General features: G+C 37.3%; 1 protein-coding gene and 1 pseudogene across 16 annotated transcripts in view; both read right to left on the reverse strand.

Annotated features, from left to right (window-relative positions):
- Nucleotides 1–745: 745 nt before the first annotated feature.
- LOC101430909 (glutamine synthetase pseudogene) lies at nt 746–1,721 on the reverse strand (annotated as a pseudogene).
- Nucleotides 1,722–5,742: 4,021 nt separating this feature from the next.
- Nucleotides 5,743–15,312, reverse strand: part of PTPN13 (protein tyrosine phosphatase non-receptor type 13) — a 212,160-nt gene continuing 202,590 nt past the window's right edge. For all 16 annotated transcript variants that reach the window (XM_058295887.1, XM_058295971.1, XM_058295896.1 and 13 more), the window contains 5 exons: nt 13,632–13,722; nt 11,204–11,541; nt 9,090–9,305; nt 7,651–7,713; nt 5,743–6,445 (listed from right to left, as the gene is read on the reverse strand). In XM_058295887.1, coding sequence (XP_058151870.1) covers nt 6,353–6,445; nt 7,651–7,713; nt 9,090–9,305; nt 11,204–11,541; nt 13,632–13,722 — 801 coding nt within the window. In that variant the 3' untranslated portion in view covers nt 5,743–6,352. The remainder of the gene's footprint in view (nt 6,446–7,650; nt 7,714–9,089; nt 9,306–11,203; nt 11,542–13,631; nt 13,723–15,312) is intronic.

A 15,312-nucleotide genomic window follows, 5' to 3' on the forward strand; every position in this document is an offset into this window, starting at 1 on the left:
GAAAACCACAGCCTATTTGCTACAGCCAACACAAAAATAACCAGAGAACAGTAGGGAAGAATGTAGGGATTAAAGTAGAATTTTAAAAAAATTATTATAAAAGAAAAAAATAAGTCTTCAGAAATCTTAAAGGAAAGGAATATCTTGCAATCATGGGGAAAAGATACCATATAATACACAATTACAATTGTGTGACTCCAAGCCTTCCCATTTCCTCAAGGACCAAGATGGGAAGATAGTTGAAGCCAACAACCAATTCTGAAAAATTGAAAGATTTAGAAACCCTACAAATATGATTAAAATCTAAACTTGTTTTTATTTTTTAAAAAAGAAATCAATTTTATTGATCCATAATAATAAAACACACAATACATCCAAAGTGCGCAATCAATGGCATTTGATATATAATCACTTGCTTGGTTTCTTTTTTTTTTTTAAGATTTAAAAAATTTATTTATTTCTCTCCCCTTCCCCTCCCACCCTGGTTGTCTGTTCTGTTTCTATTTGGTGCGTCTTCTTTGTCTGCTTCTGTTGTTGTCAGTGGCACAGGAATCTGTTTCTTTTTTGTTGCATCATCTTGTTGTGTCAGCTTCTCCATGTGTGCGGCACCATTCCTGGGCAGGCTGCACTTTCTTTCGCACTGGCCAGCTCTCCTTACGGGGTACATTCCTTGTGCGTGGGGCTTCCCTTCGCGGGGGAAACCCCTGCGTGGCAGGGCACTCCTTGTGCTCATCAGCACTGCGCATGGGCCAGCTCCACACGGGTCAAGGAGGCCCGGGGTTTGAACCGCGGACTTCCCATGTGGTAGACGGATGCCCTAACCACTGGGCCAAGTCTGCCGCCCTTGGTTTCTTGATGGACTCCTCAATGTACCGTTCTCTTCTTGCATGGCCTTGGTGCTGAAGTTGGCATGGCAGCCTGTACCATTCCAGTTCCTAGGAACAGGCTTAGGATCAAAAGTCATTGTCATGCCATAGTCCTCACATATACAATGCAAGATGAAATAGGCCACCCAAAGATGATTTCCCATGTCAGTTCCTTTACAGAGTCCTATCTGGAATTCCCACTGGGCAGGCACGGCCTCAGCATTTGTTCCTCAATCTTGATGCTGGCATATAAGCAGGTCGGAAGTGGGCCTCCATCATGTGTCTGACATAGACTCTCTGCTCTCACACCACAGTAATACAGGCCTTAGAGCCCAGGGAAGCCATTGTTCCCATCAGGGTATATTTCTGCTCCATTCCAAACCAGGGGTGCTGGTTGCTCACCATGCCCATTACCTGTTGACAGATACCTTAAATTGGTCTCTGCAGGCTTTTGGTTGTACTTGAAGATTCACAGAACACCAATTTGTTGCGGTCCTTGTGGAAAGGGTCTTGAAACATGGCAACAGGGTTAAGATACATGTCATTTTTGGACCCTTTAGACTGAAAAGTACTGGAGCATCAAAATTCCACTTGGGCAGATCTTCTCTACATTTGGGCTCACTGTCCAGGGTATGGGTCTTGTAGCACAGTCTTTCTCCAGTGCCATGGATCCAGATACACATGGCTTGGACTTTCTTGCCCTGAGGCAGAGTCATGTAAAAACTAGATTGATGCCTTTGTTTACGTAGGAACTTGCTGAGGTGGCCATGGTGGAAGTTGTTCTGGGCGGCGAGCAGCACAGAGGGCAGCCAGGTTGCTGAAAGCGAGGTGAGGACAGGAAGAAGGGTTTGTGGGAAGACGCTCAACTCTTCTCATTCTCGGCTCTAAGCAGTTGTTTTACATAGATAGACCCCTATTGAGTCTTAAGAGTTACATTACATTTTATTTAGAAATGAACTAAGCAGATTTGTGGTTAATTCTCTACTGTTGCTTTACTATCTGGAATTTTCATTTATTTGATAAATGTTTCTTTACTGAGAAGTTAATCTGTGCTGTGTACAGGCACATGGGATGTACAGCAGTAACGAGGCAGACAGGAGGAAAAAAAAATCACAGCAATGTACATGGTCAGTAGTTCTGAGTTAGAGATTCCTAGGTCTAAATGGGCATCACCATGAATTTTAAAGAATCCACAAAAAGTGAATTTCTAAATTTCTACATAGATTACCTAACAAAAAGTAAAAATCAGCTCTGTTTTGAAAGCATCGACTGTGGTGGTAGACATTTACCACAGTCAAGGCCTCCTCAGGATGACAGAGAGGCCTAAAAAAAGTCTACAAAAGGCCTTCCTTTAAGAGAAAAAAAAAAAAAATCAAGCTAAAGTTTTGGAAGTAGTCACGTCAGAAAAGTGCCACCTCCAGAGCTGGTTTGTACATATGCCACTGAGGAGAACTGCAGATAGATAGTCAAGATGCCCAGGAGATCACAGGTTATCTTTAGGATAAAGGATATAATGTAAAAAAAAAAATCTCTAATTGAATAAATTGTATTCTAACTGATCTAAAGAATAATGAATTAATAAAAGCCTGGGCCTATGTGAAGCTCAGAAGTGGGGCCAGAGAAATAATAATAAGCAGAGTGATTCCAGCACTTTGTCTAGAAAAGAGCCAGCTGGGGCAGCACAGTGTTGTGGAAAGAATATAAGTTTGCCAGGGCCTGTTGTATCCTTTTGAATAGTTAGGAATCCTCAAGTTGTGAGTTGAAGTCAGCTAAACCTGGGATTGAACCTGAATTCTGACACGTTATTTCGGAAAACTTGAACAAGTGACAACCCCTCGGGCTTCAGTTTACTCTCTTTAAAAGGATAACACGTTCAACTCTAAATACAACTGAAAAGTAGGTAATGTGAAGACCCTCGATACAATGCACGGGAAGTGATTAATAAGTTATTTCCCCTTCCTTTCTCAGATGCAGTCACAAACTGCCCTAGTGGAGAAAGGGTGATACTGCCTAGCCCACTTTATCATTGGTTCCTTTTCCTTAGCTCTAAGCAAACTCTGATCAGCCTTTTCACATCCCTTCCCCAACAGGGGGAGAAACCCTGTCCAAATGTCCAGGCTCATTCATTCTGCTAGAAATAATTCCCTTGTAAGTTAATAAATTGACAACTTTAATTACCAGGAGGTAAAGAATTTGCTTTGCATGTACCTCTGGAACATAACTAATTTTGGGTATATTATGTTCCTAAAACTGTAATGTTGAGGACTACTTGAAAAGACTTTTTCCATCTGTGACTCTATTAACACTTAAAATCTCAGATAACTTCTGGGTTCAGGAACATCTTTAAATTGAGCAGTGAGAGCTGCAAGGGAACTGGAAAGGCACCCCTGCTGCTTGCTGCTACCCAATATTCATTGTTACCTTTCTCCTTACTAGCAGTTAAGATTTTGTTCAGGACAATGGTGTGGTTAGCTAAAAATGAACTTTCTTGAAGCTGGAAGTGATTATGTGACACAATTCTTGCCAAGATAGAAGTCTGCTCATGATTTCCCAGAAATTTTCCTTTCTTGTACTATGAACTGACACTTTCTCCTTGGAATGTCAATGAAATGGCTAAAGCGGCAACAGCCATTTGCAGGCCATGAAGGAGAGACCAGGCTAATTTTTGAGCTAATCAACCCTAGCAACTGCCTACTTTTGAACTTGTTTTCTTGCCATAAGAAAAAAAACCCCTAATTTGTTTAAGCCTTTGTTCAGTTTTTTGTCACTTGCAGTCAAATGCAGTCTCTGATACATTAAAATTTAAATTGGTTTTAAAATATCATGCCAACCAAACCACAACTTCTGTTACACATATCTCGACCATAACAAATTACCTTGGACATTATGAATTATTTAAAATGGGAACACATTCTCTCACTATCTAAGGTATCTATCACTAGAAGACGGCTGCAGCTGAGCTGTTCTTTTTTAGTTTCTTGGACTATCACATTACATGTAGATAACCAGTCATTTTAAAAACCAAGAGGTCTGGCAGGTTATACAGAAACCCAAGATGTAAAAATTATCTTTTCTCAACAACCATTTCTCTTTATCATTGATAATTCAGAAACATCTCTACTAATGCCACTACCAAATTTTTTATTTTAGTATAAAATTTTGTTTCTAATCCTGCAGTGCTCAGGACTCCACTAAGATGTTTTTTTCAAAAAAATGAAAGATCTAACTTTAGTTCAGTATTAAAATAATTTTCAGTCACAATTTGTGCTTCTCCTTCCAAGGCCCTGGAGTTGTCACTGGGAAACATCTGCTCAGCCAACCTGCATTTTCCTGCTTGTACTCTGGGAATCCTGCCAATTGACCAGTTTTTGCTCATGACATGTGGGTAGCAGTGATGTGCTTCACTTCTAGCCTGGCCCCTAAAATCCCCCAGAGGTGGTCCTCCATGTTTTTTGTTTTTTTAAAGATGTATTTAATTTTTACTTACCCTCCCCGCACCACCCCTGGGATAGTTCTCTTGTCTGTCTGCCCTTTGTTTGCTATCCTTCTCCAGGAAGCACCAACTAAAACCGGGATCTCCCACGAGAGGCAAGTGCCCAATGGCCTGAGCCACAACTGCTCCCTGCAGGCTGCGGTGTCTGTTGGCTTGTGGCATCTGCTCGTTGTGTCTGCTCGTCTTCTTTTAGGAAGTGCCAGGACTTCTTATGTGGTAGGCAGACCCAACTGGTTGAGCCATGTTCTTTATTTACTATTCCGGCTGAGGGAATGGAGATGATGTCCAGGGTGGTCTTGGAAGCTATTGGTTGATAACAAAACCTCCATCAGCATGGGTTCCTATAAACTGAAAGGAGAGCTGGGCCAGCTGAGTTGTTCACCTATTCAGAACTGTTAAACTAGAAATGAACTCCTATTATGATTTGAGCCATTACAAGTTCTGGGTTTATATTTTATAGTATTTGGCTAACTAATACATGTGTTTTAAGACATGAATTGTATTTATTCATTCATTAAGCATGTGGGTGCCTCCATGTGCCACCGTACCTTGCATTTGCCTGCAAATGGCCTACACCATTCCATGGTGATGGAGTCAGGTCCCAGATGAGGTCAAGAACATGTTTATGCTAGTAAAGTTTCCACGCAGGGCTTGCAAACCTAAACCTGCACTTTCTCCCCACAATTTCCATTTCCACGCTACATTCTTTCCAGAAAAAATATCCTTTCCAGCTTTCCCCTCTCTGATTTATTTTGACCTCAGAGGGTAGTTAAAATCATCTCCAGCTGTGCTGGTTCCTAGAACCCTGTTTGCTTGGTTTCATATGCCTGTGACAGGAAAACAAAGCCTCATAATCCTGCTCATTTAGAGCAGGGGTTTCCAAATATCTTAAAGCAGTAGAACACTTTTTTCCCAATTGAACTCTTAAATTACAACCAAATGTATAAAAATTGTTCTGATTGAAGTGGCGGTGGTGGTGATATTCTGAGTCACTTTGGAGGTAGGCTTCAAACCTGTTTCCCGGTGGGAAGTCAGATATATCACAGGGGAGATTTACACACTTACAGATATTGTGTTCTGCCCACAAATACCTCAGATACTCAGGGGTAGGTCCCCCAAAAGTGCTGTACTTGCATAAAGAGTAGACTTTCAAGTCAACTAGCTCAGAACTGGTACAATTCTAAGAGGACAAGTCAAGTATTTTCCTGGGTCTTGGTGTGGAATCGTTCACAGCTGAGTGGAAGGATCCTTGAGCATTAGGACTTGGTGAAACAAGTTCGGTACTGAGAATCAGAACTATTGGGCTGAAGCAGGTTCTAGGAGGCTGTGTTGCTAAAAAATCCAACTTACTGAAACGTCAAATTTGTATGCACACATTTGAGGTTTGTTCTTGTAAGGTGTATTTTTATTTACAAAGTGAGATGATGCATCAGTTACAAACAGATATCTGATAGCTCCGTTTTCATGAAAAAGTATATAAATATATTACAGGAAATTCTATATAGTAAACATTAGAAATTGATACAGTAAACATTTGCTATTTTCTATACCAAGATTATTGTCATTTAAAGCTTAAATATTGGTTTCAAGTATCCCCTATAAAGTAACTCTACTTTATTAAAATACTGGAAAAGAATTTTGCTATAAACAAGATTGGTGCATTAAAAATAGACTCGAGTGTCCTTGTAACAATGTCCTCTATGATCAAAGGCTGCTTTAATCATTCCTAAGATTTCTAAACAAAAAGGCAGTATAGTAAACTGCATTATTTGATTAGTGTTAAGTTTCTAATAACTATTATAGGTTAAGTTGCTGTAAAAATACAGCAATTCAATATATTTTATTGCTATGAAGAATGCCCCTCTAAGGAAGAAGAGGATAAGTAGGACGATATTGTATGGACTCGCCCTGGGATCTTTATTTTAGAGTCCAGAAAAGTCTGTCGGCGGTGAAGGAGAGAAAGGAGCAGGCTCAGAAGGCTGTTCTGTTCCTGTCACTCCAGGGGCTGGTGCTGCTCTTTCTGCTCTTCCGCTTGAAGACGTGTCAGGACATAAAGGATGACTTGATAGCAGAAAATATACTGATCCTATGGTCCCAGAAAGAGAAACTTCAGACATATGATGTGAATATCATATATTACTTACTAAGCCACTACTGGACGTGATGAGTGAGGAGTTTTGTAAATATGGAAAAAATTTACGTTATAATGTTGAATGTAAGCAGCAGGATACAGAATTAGGTATAGTACCATCAAAATTAAAAATAATTTTCTTTACATCTTTTGGAACAAGAGAACATGCAAATTACTTTTGTCATTTTTTTGAAATTAACTTTTTGGTTGAAATTATTCTCTTTTATGTTTGTGGTGCAGGTACCTGAGTTTTCCTGTTATTTAATTAACAATATAGTAAATGGAAAGTAATAAAATAACTACACTGAGTCTTATTTTAAAATAGTTTCATGTATGTATGTTGAGCCTGTGCATGTGCACTTAGAATAAAAAATGTAAGAACAGCTCTAAGAATGTTAACAACTCTCTGGGACAAGAATACAAGTGACCTGTCTATTTCTTTTTTGCTCATCTGTATTTTAAGTTTTCCTCATGTTCCTACTTGACTCTTTCTCTTACACCAAGAAAAATTCATCAGCAAGTCCAGTTCACACCATGTCCTCTTCTCACTATTTCCATAGCTACACTCTGGGTTGGGCCACCGATGCTGGCCACCTAACTGGTCTCCTTGCTTCTGACCCTGACTCCCCCACCCAAACCAGGCCTTAAATTTTAACACGGCAGCTAGAGTGATGCTTTAAAATGTGAGTTAAAGCTTGCCACTCCATGCCTGTAACCTTGTGCTGGCTCCCATTTCACTGGGGGAAAGCCTGAGCCCTGGCCTGGCTACCTCCCCTCTGAACTTGTGTTACTGGATCCATTCCCTCTTGAGGAATTTCTGTTAACTTCCATCACTTTCTTAGGTTGGAAATGGAGAAGGAATGCCACTAATTGCATGTTACCGTGTTCCACTCCCAATCGCTGTCATCTATTCAGAGCAGGTATTATACTTCTCCATTTTTCAAATTTACAGGCAACATTAGAAATGACAGCTTAGAAATATTTTTATTTTTCTCTGAATTAGCCCTCATGCTTAAAAAAAATATATCCCTAAACTGCTATAAATTTTTGGTTTTATGCTATGATATAGGTACAATTCAAAATGAGAAAAGTGATTTAACAAAACTTTTAAAATATTAAAATCTTTATAAAAATCCTCATTAGAAGACATCAAGACTCACCTCGGTCTGAACCATTCCATGTCTTTGTAGTCTCATGCAGCGCACTAAGTCAGAGATGTCAAACTGCCAAAGTAAACAGAATGTATCTGGTTATATTTGAAAAAGTATAACCAAATTCGAGTCCCCAGTCACTGAGGGGTGGCTTATGTGCAGTTCTATACTCCACTCTCCTTATCCTTTTGGTAGTCTTGGGAAACTGTCTTGGGTGAAATGAGTTGGTGAATTGACTTTTGTCATTTGCTACTCTTTTTTATAATTTTTCTAAGAATTAGGGATGGTTATTCTATTTGCAAATCCTCAACAGAAATGATTTTCCTTCTGAAATTTGACTATAATTTCTAAAATCACAATTTAAGAAAAAAAAGTTATTTTCCCTACACAAAATAAAATTCCTGTCTTTTGATTTTACCTATTTAACTGTTTGAAATAAGGAAGAAATAGACTATTTGGTTTTGTTATACTTAAATCATTACAGGGAAGTGGACTTGGCATTATAAGCAAGATTTAGACTAATTTAGGTTCAAAAGTAATATACTCTCAGCTGTGTTTAGTAAAATATTTTCTATTGGGATTAATTGCTTAGAGATGAACTACTAAATAATTTGTACAACAAAATACATATTTTCTCACCTATTGATAATAAACAAAAATACACATTTTTTTTTTCATTTCAAAAATATACTTTCTTTTGTGTTTCCAGATTTCTATCATTAAAAGTGTGATAGTGATTTATAAAGATGAAATTAGTGGTTATGCAGGGCTGTGGAAGGACTGCTAAGGAGTATGTTTTTTTTTTTGAATTGTTTCAAAATTTTTTGTAGTGATAACTGTACAATGTTGTGATTATATTAAAGTCATTGACTACAGTTTGGATAGATTGTATGGTATATGAATATATCTCAATTAATAATGCTTAATAAATAAACAAATAAATGAATAAATAATTGTACAAGAATAGCCAGAAATAACAGCAGGGGAAACAGATTGAGAGGTAAAGAATTTTCTTGTTTGTTTTTTATTATTGACATAATGAAAATGCTCTAATAATGATTGAAATGATGAATGCACAACTATGTAGATAAACCAAATACCACTGATTGTAAAAAAAAAAAAAGCGATAATAATACTGACTTTTTAATCTCATATAAGCCTGAAGGCTATAAAGATTAAAATGTAATACTTCATACGGGGTTTTTGAGCACATGGTCTTAAAAATAAGTAAAACAAATATAAATTTGAAGTACTATTTCTTCTTGATTATATGGTCTATGCAGTTCTGAGTAACAATGTTTATTAAAATACAATTATTTAGAAAGAAACAGAAGCATTCATATGAGCTGATAAATAAAATATTCCAAGATATGTGAAATTCTTGTTAGTAAAAAGTTAGATTCTACCATTTCAGGTCAATGCTTGTACAGCTTATATCTCATACTCACGTCAAGATCTTGGCTGATTAATCCCAGAACCACGTCAATGCATATCAGGGTCCCTGAGCGTCCGATGCCAGCGCTGCAGTGAGTGATGATGGGGCCTGCTTTGTGAACGTGTCTCATGTAAGAGATAAAAGTGAGCAGGTTGTCTGGCTGAGAAGGAGTATCATGGTCTGGCCAGGCAGTGAAATTCAGGTGAGAAATTGGCCGCACTTCTCCTGTCTGAAATTGTACAACAGAAATAAGGCATACTACGCTGCTCACACATAATTAGTTCTTAATTTTCTTTTGTCTTTTCAAAGTTTGACTAGTTGATGGGTCAGACTGAAGGAAAAACGGAAGAAACATAAGTACATTGAGCAATACCTGCAAGTTTATTAACCTTTGTATCAAGAATGTTGTTAGAGCCACTTTTTATATATCGGTAAAACAGCTTTTGGGAACCCTAAAAACAAATCACATTTGATACAGATAACAGCCTTTTTTGGTGACCCTGATACAAAACTTATTCCATCCCAAATAAAAGCCAGAGTCAGTGCAATGGTCTATAAGCCCTCTATAGCCTGGCTCGTCGCTGCTCAAGCCAAACTTCCTCCCGCTCTCCACTGCCACCCCGCTCCGGCCACACAAACCATTTTTCGGTCTTTTAAACACACTGGGTACTTCAATCGCAGCGTCTTTGCACTTGATTTGCTCTTCTTTCTGACACATATGCTACCTGTTCCCCTCCCCTCCACCCCCAGATATCCTGTGTGGGTCACCTTCAACTCCTCCAGGCTTTACAAATTTCTGACTCCTGGTTTAAAATTACATGTCTCTCATTCTCCCCAACCAAGTGCTCTTCCCTGCTTTATATCTTCTACAGCACTTATTAACACTAGTATTTCATTTTTTACTTTAATTTTATTTTTTTAGGAGGTACCAGGGATTGAACCCAGGACCTTGTACATGGGAAGCAGGTGCTCAACCACTTAACCAACATCTGCTCCAGTATCTCATTAGAAAATAAGTTCCATGAGGTCAGGTATTTTTTTTTTTTCCATTAAAAATTTTTTTAGTATGTCATTCATACCTGAACATACATAAACAGTAAGTTTATGTAAATAGTAAGATTTGTGAATTTACAAAGCAAACATGCATATCATCACACAGGGCTCCCAAGCATCTCCTTACATTGTTGTGAAACATTTGTTACAAACTATAAAAGAGCATGGTCAGGGATTTCTTTTGTCTATGTTAACTGCTAAATCTCTAGAGCCTATAACAGGGCCTCAGGTTTATAAACGTGGTGATTAATTGAACAAATAATTTGAGGACTATCTAATTGTGTGAGCCTAAGCAACAGGCAAGATCATATAAATAAATAAGGAGGTATAATCTTTAATTCTTTATAAAATCGCAAATCAGAAATCATGAAGGAAAAGTCTCAGACTATGTTTACATGATACCAACAGAACAGAGTCAACATGCCTTGTTTTTATGAGAATAAAATCACAGTTTCTTTTAAAAAGCTAAAACTCCAATAGGGAACACATTACTCACAACTAGCTAGGACTACTAGGGGCAAGTGTAGTAAGGGTGAAGGCTTGTGGAGGTGAGGGAACAATAGCACTTTATTTTTCATGTCCCCTCATCTAATTAAAGCTAAATTTACTCAGTGGGTAGGTGACTTCAGTAGGATTTGTCTGAATGACAGCTGTTTATGCTATAATTGTCCACACATTCCCAAATGTTATTTAGGCTGCCCTTATGAGGTAATACTTTCTACTTAGAGAGTTCTAAAAACAGCTTTATTTAATCTACTTAAGAGATTTGACCTTAACAAAGCAAAGGATGATGGATGATCACAAAAGTACTGAATTCTCATTTTTATTTTAACACAGTATGTACTGGAGGGAACTGTTTGGCAGAATTCATGAAGGTCACATTTTAAACTTATACTAGATTAAAAAAGAAGTGACATTAGTTCCATTGAAATGGGAATGAGGAAGTTACTGTTTTTTATTTAGCAATAAACTAAATAAAATCATGGAAAGATCATGGAAATCATGGAAAGAATCCAGGCCTGATTTCCAACTAGGAGATAAACCTTAATAAACAGAAAGACATAATTGACTTACCTGAATATCTTCTAGGGTCATTGCCCTCACGACAAAACCTTTCAGCTGCTGCATCTGCACAAGAGCCAGGCGAAGCCTGTCATTGACCATTGTTGTTTTGCCTAGGATGTTAGGCCAGTAGCGCTGGCATTTGATTCTTTCTCCTTCTACTTCCTGGGTCATCATGGCTATCACGGTAGATTTTTGTTCCCAAATCATCTGCCAGAAATCTCCAACAGTTGTAGGGAGAGGTCCTTGGCAGGCTATGTAAACAAACTCTTCTTCCCCCACTGGTATCTTAATGAAACTGGCGTTGATATATCCACCTTCATCTCCAAGAGGCACTCTTGTAGCATCATCTGTGGATTTCCCACAAAACAGAGCCATCTATATCATGCTTTTTTTTCAGGTACCAGGGGTCGGTGACTGAGCCCAGGACCTCCTACATGTATGTGGGAAACTGGTGCCCAACCACTGAGCACCTTGGCTTCCCTGAGTTGGTTTTTCATTTGTTTTGCTTGTCTGCTTTTTTTTCTTTTTTTTTTAGGAGGCACCGGGAACCAAACCTGGGACCTCCCAAATGAATGACACATGGGAATTGCATCAGCTCCCATATTATGCATTTTTAACAAGAGTGTGAAAAATGGCTCAAGTCAAAATGAGAAATTCTTTACAACTACAGATAAAATTATAAACACATTTTAACAGAGGTATATTTTCAAATTTTTAGCACAGCCAAATTATTTTATATTTATTCTTTTCGCCTGCTATGAGTACATTTAAGATGTTAGCTCAGTGAGTTTCTGACTTAAAAAATTTGACATTTAATATTTATGTACTGATTTGGTTGAAAAATTAAAACCAATAAATTACTGAATGCATTTAGTACTTTTTAATAAGTAACTAGAGAAATAAAAGCAACCTTGAAATTTCTTTTCCATCTTATTTTAATGATGTAGACAATAGTAATAGTACTGAATGACAATGCCCAAAATTCTCTTTATAGAACAAAAATTAGTATTACAGTGACACTAATAAAGTACCTGTTGTAAAAATCACTGGCATAATTAACTCTTGCCAACTTAATAAAACTTATTTTTAATAGGCAGCCAAAATAATAGATTAACACAATAAATAAAAAGGTAGCACATTTTATTATCCAGAGATATGGGACCTTGTCTTCATCTAATTATAATTTCATATAGTGAAAATATAACTTTTCAAACCAGGCTGCCTCAGTGAAAAATAAACCACCTTTTACTGAGGTTATATAATCAATGGTTTAACTAACAGAATAAATTTGTGTGTGTGACAAACATTAGAAGTCATTTTTACTTCAAATATTTATAAAATTATACATTTAACTGGTAAATTTATAAATTTAAAAACTGGTAATTGCTGTGACTACCAAATTAAAACTTTAACAATAGGTCTGAAAATCCTCCATCAATTGCCCTTCTATTATTCCTGAATTCTTTTAGCTCTTAGTCCATAGTGGTCATTTATTTCACAGAAACAAATCCACTGAATTTTGTATTTATAACTTGTTCCATTCTGACTCTGAGATACTAGTCTGGTCATTTTTTTTTTTTTTTTGCCTGAAATAATTCCCATGTTCTGTATGCCAAGCCATGATGTAGTCCATTTTTAAAATCCTAAGATTGATTTCTTACAAGAGGCTTTCCAAAATTAATTTCCATCTTGATTGGAAAAATTCAATTCCATTACTATCTAGTGCATGATTTGTCATTATTGGTTCTGTTATTTATTTTTGGATTTATAACTTCTTGGTAAAGACAGGGCCAGTGTGTCATATGTTGTAACCTAATGTGCTAATATATATAAATGTAGCTGATTATTACTTTAAGAAGGTGCTAGAGGTTAGAAATATTTTGGCTATATGTATATATATTCATATATAATTTAAAATTAAATTGGTGATTGGTGAAATGGGTAAAATAAGTGCAAAAATAACTGTTTTTATTTTCTTCTGGTATCTGAAATCAAAATATAATGCAACCTGGTAGGACCATTATAGCCAGGCATGTACATAGATATTTGTCCCATAGAAATTTCTCTAAACTTATGAATATATTAATGTTGGTATGAAACATGAAGCCATGAAATTGCTCATTTAGATGGCAATTCATATTTTTAAAAAGACTTTACAATTACTGATTTAGGATAACTGATTGACTTCTAATACTATGACCATAAAAATATTTAAGATTCTTCTAATTGACTTTCATAATACATAGATAATTTAAAAGGGAATTCACATTGTGTACCTAAATTTATTTGTTACTTACATAAACTTCTAAACGTGTGTGTATGTAGGCATGTGTTTATGTGCGGGTGTGGGAGAGGGAGGGTAAGCTAGCATAAGGATTTTGAATTATTTCAAATTATACTGAACACACATACAATTTGAAGCCAAAAAGGAACTTACAGGGAAGTATATTTTTATATCTGTTCTTCCTTCTGTTTTCCTTTGTTTGTCCAATTAGACACTGATCCAAAGGTTTTAATTCTTGAAGGTTCTGTAAGCGAAAATGGAAATGAATTTGTTGAGATAAGCAACACTTCAGTAATAATTATAAATACTTGGAATGTGCAGGGAGCAAACTGGCTGTTGATCAGGGTAAATGTTAGTATTAAGAAATAGTTATGTCCTGTCAAGATAAATAAACCGAAAATCTGAATACTAATTTGATAAACCAGTTGTTAAAACTTTGTTGCAAGTATCTTTAATGTGTTGCAGTCAATTAATTTTGTGCGATAGCACTTTGTACTTAATTTTTAATTACAGTTTTAAAATTACTATGATTATTTTTTAGGAAAAAATACAACTACACAAAAAACTGGCTCAAAGTAATGAACAGAGCATAATTTCTTGACAATATTGTCTACGGGATCATTGAATTTTCCATGTAGTAGAGTGTTGAGGTGAAAAAAAAAACAACTTATGTTCTAAAGTCGATTCATTCTCTCATTTCATTCATTTGTTCACTCAACAAATATACACTGCAAAGCAATGGAGCAAGTGCTGGGAATAAGGTATAATCCTGGCTTTCCTGGAGTTTACAACATTGTAAGAGTTGATATGAGAAAACAAATTTTATGATCTATGACATGAAGAAATTAACAAGGTGCTTTGAAAGAGAAAAACAAAACATATCTACTTTTTAAAGGGTTGTGATGGAAAGTCTGTGGTAGTGATATTTAAACCTAAGACCTTAAAAAAGAAATAATCTATACAAATAGAGAACTGGGCAGAGGAAGAATATACCTTAATCTATATATTGGGATTAATAACTTGTGGAGCATAACAATGAAGCAGCTAGCTTACAGCAGAGGCTCTCAGTAAAAGTCAGCTTCTTTCAGTGGCTCAAAAAATCTCAGGATATAAGCAGGCAGGCAGATAGGTGGTTTGAAGGAGAGGGGCAAGGCAAATCCTCAAACCACAGTGGTGTTGTATTGTTCTTCTATCTAGTGGCAAATATGGATAGTGCAAGGAAAACCACAGGAGCACAGGCCCTCTACCATTGCTGCTTTGAACTGTGGGTCAGGGGGTAGGGGGATGGGGCATTCTTGGAGTGGTATTAAATTAGAAACTGCTGTCATTAATGAATAACATCTACAGTGTAGTTATTATGAAGTTTAGTGCATTTGTAAATTGGAATTGATATACACACATATTTTAACTCTTTATCCATACACGAGGGGCAGGAGGTTAATCACAGAAATTTAGCAAGTTCCAAGTGTTTAAAGACATCACCTTGGGAAGCGGACTTGGCCCAGTGGTTAGGGCGTCTGTCTACCACATGGGAGGTGCGTGGACCTCCTTGACCCGTACCCGTGTGGAGCTGGCCCATGTGCAGTGCTGATGCACTCAAGGAGTGCCCTGCCACGCAAGGGTGTCCCCCGCGTGGGGGGGCCCCACGCGCAAGGAGTGTGCCCCGTAAGGAGAGCCGCCCAGTGCGAAAGAAAGTGCAGCCTGCCCAGGAAGGGTGCCGCACACACTGAGAGCTGACATAAGATGAGGCAACAAAAAGAAACAGATTCCTGTGCCACTGACAACAATAGAAGTGGACAAAGAAGAACATGCAGCAAATAGACACAGAGAACAG

The sequence above is a fragment of the Dasypus novemcinctus genome, chromosome 1, assembly GCF_030445035.2.
Source record: "Dasypus novemcinctus isolate mDasNov1 chromosome 1, mDasNov1.1.hap2, whole genome shotgun sequence".
In the NCBI taxonomy this organism is placed as follows: domain Eukaryota; kingdom Metazoa; phylum Chordata; class Mammalia; order Cingulata; family Dasypodidae; genus Dasypus; species Dasypus novemcinctus.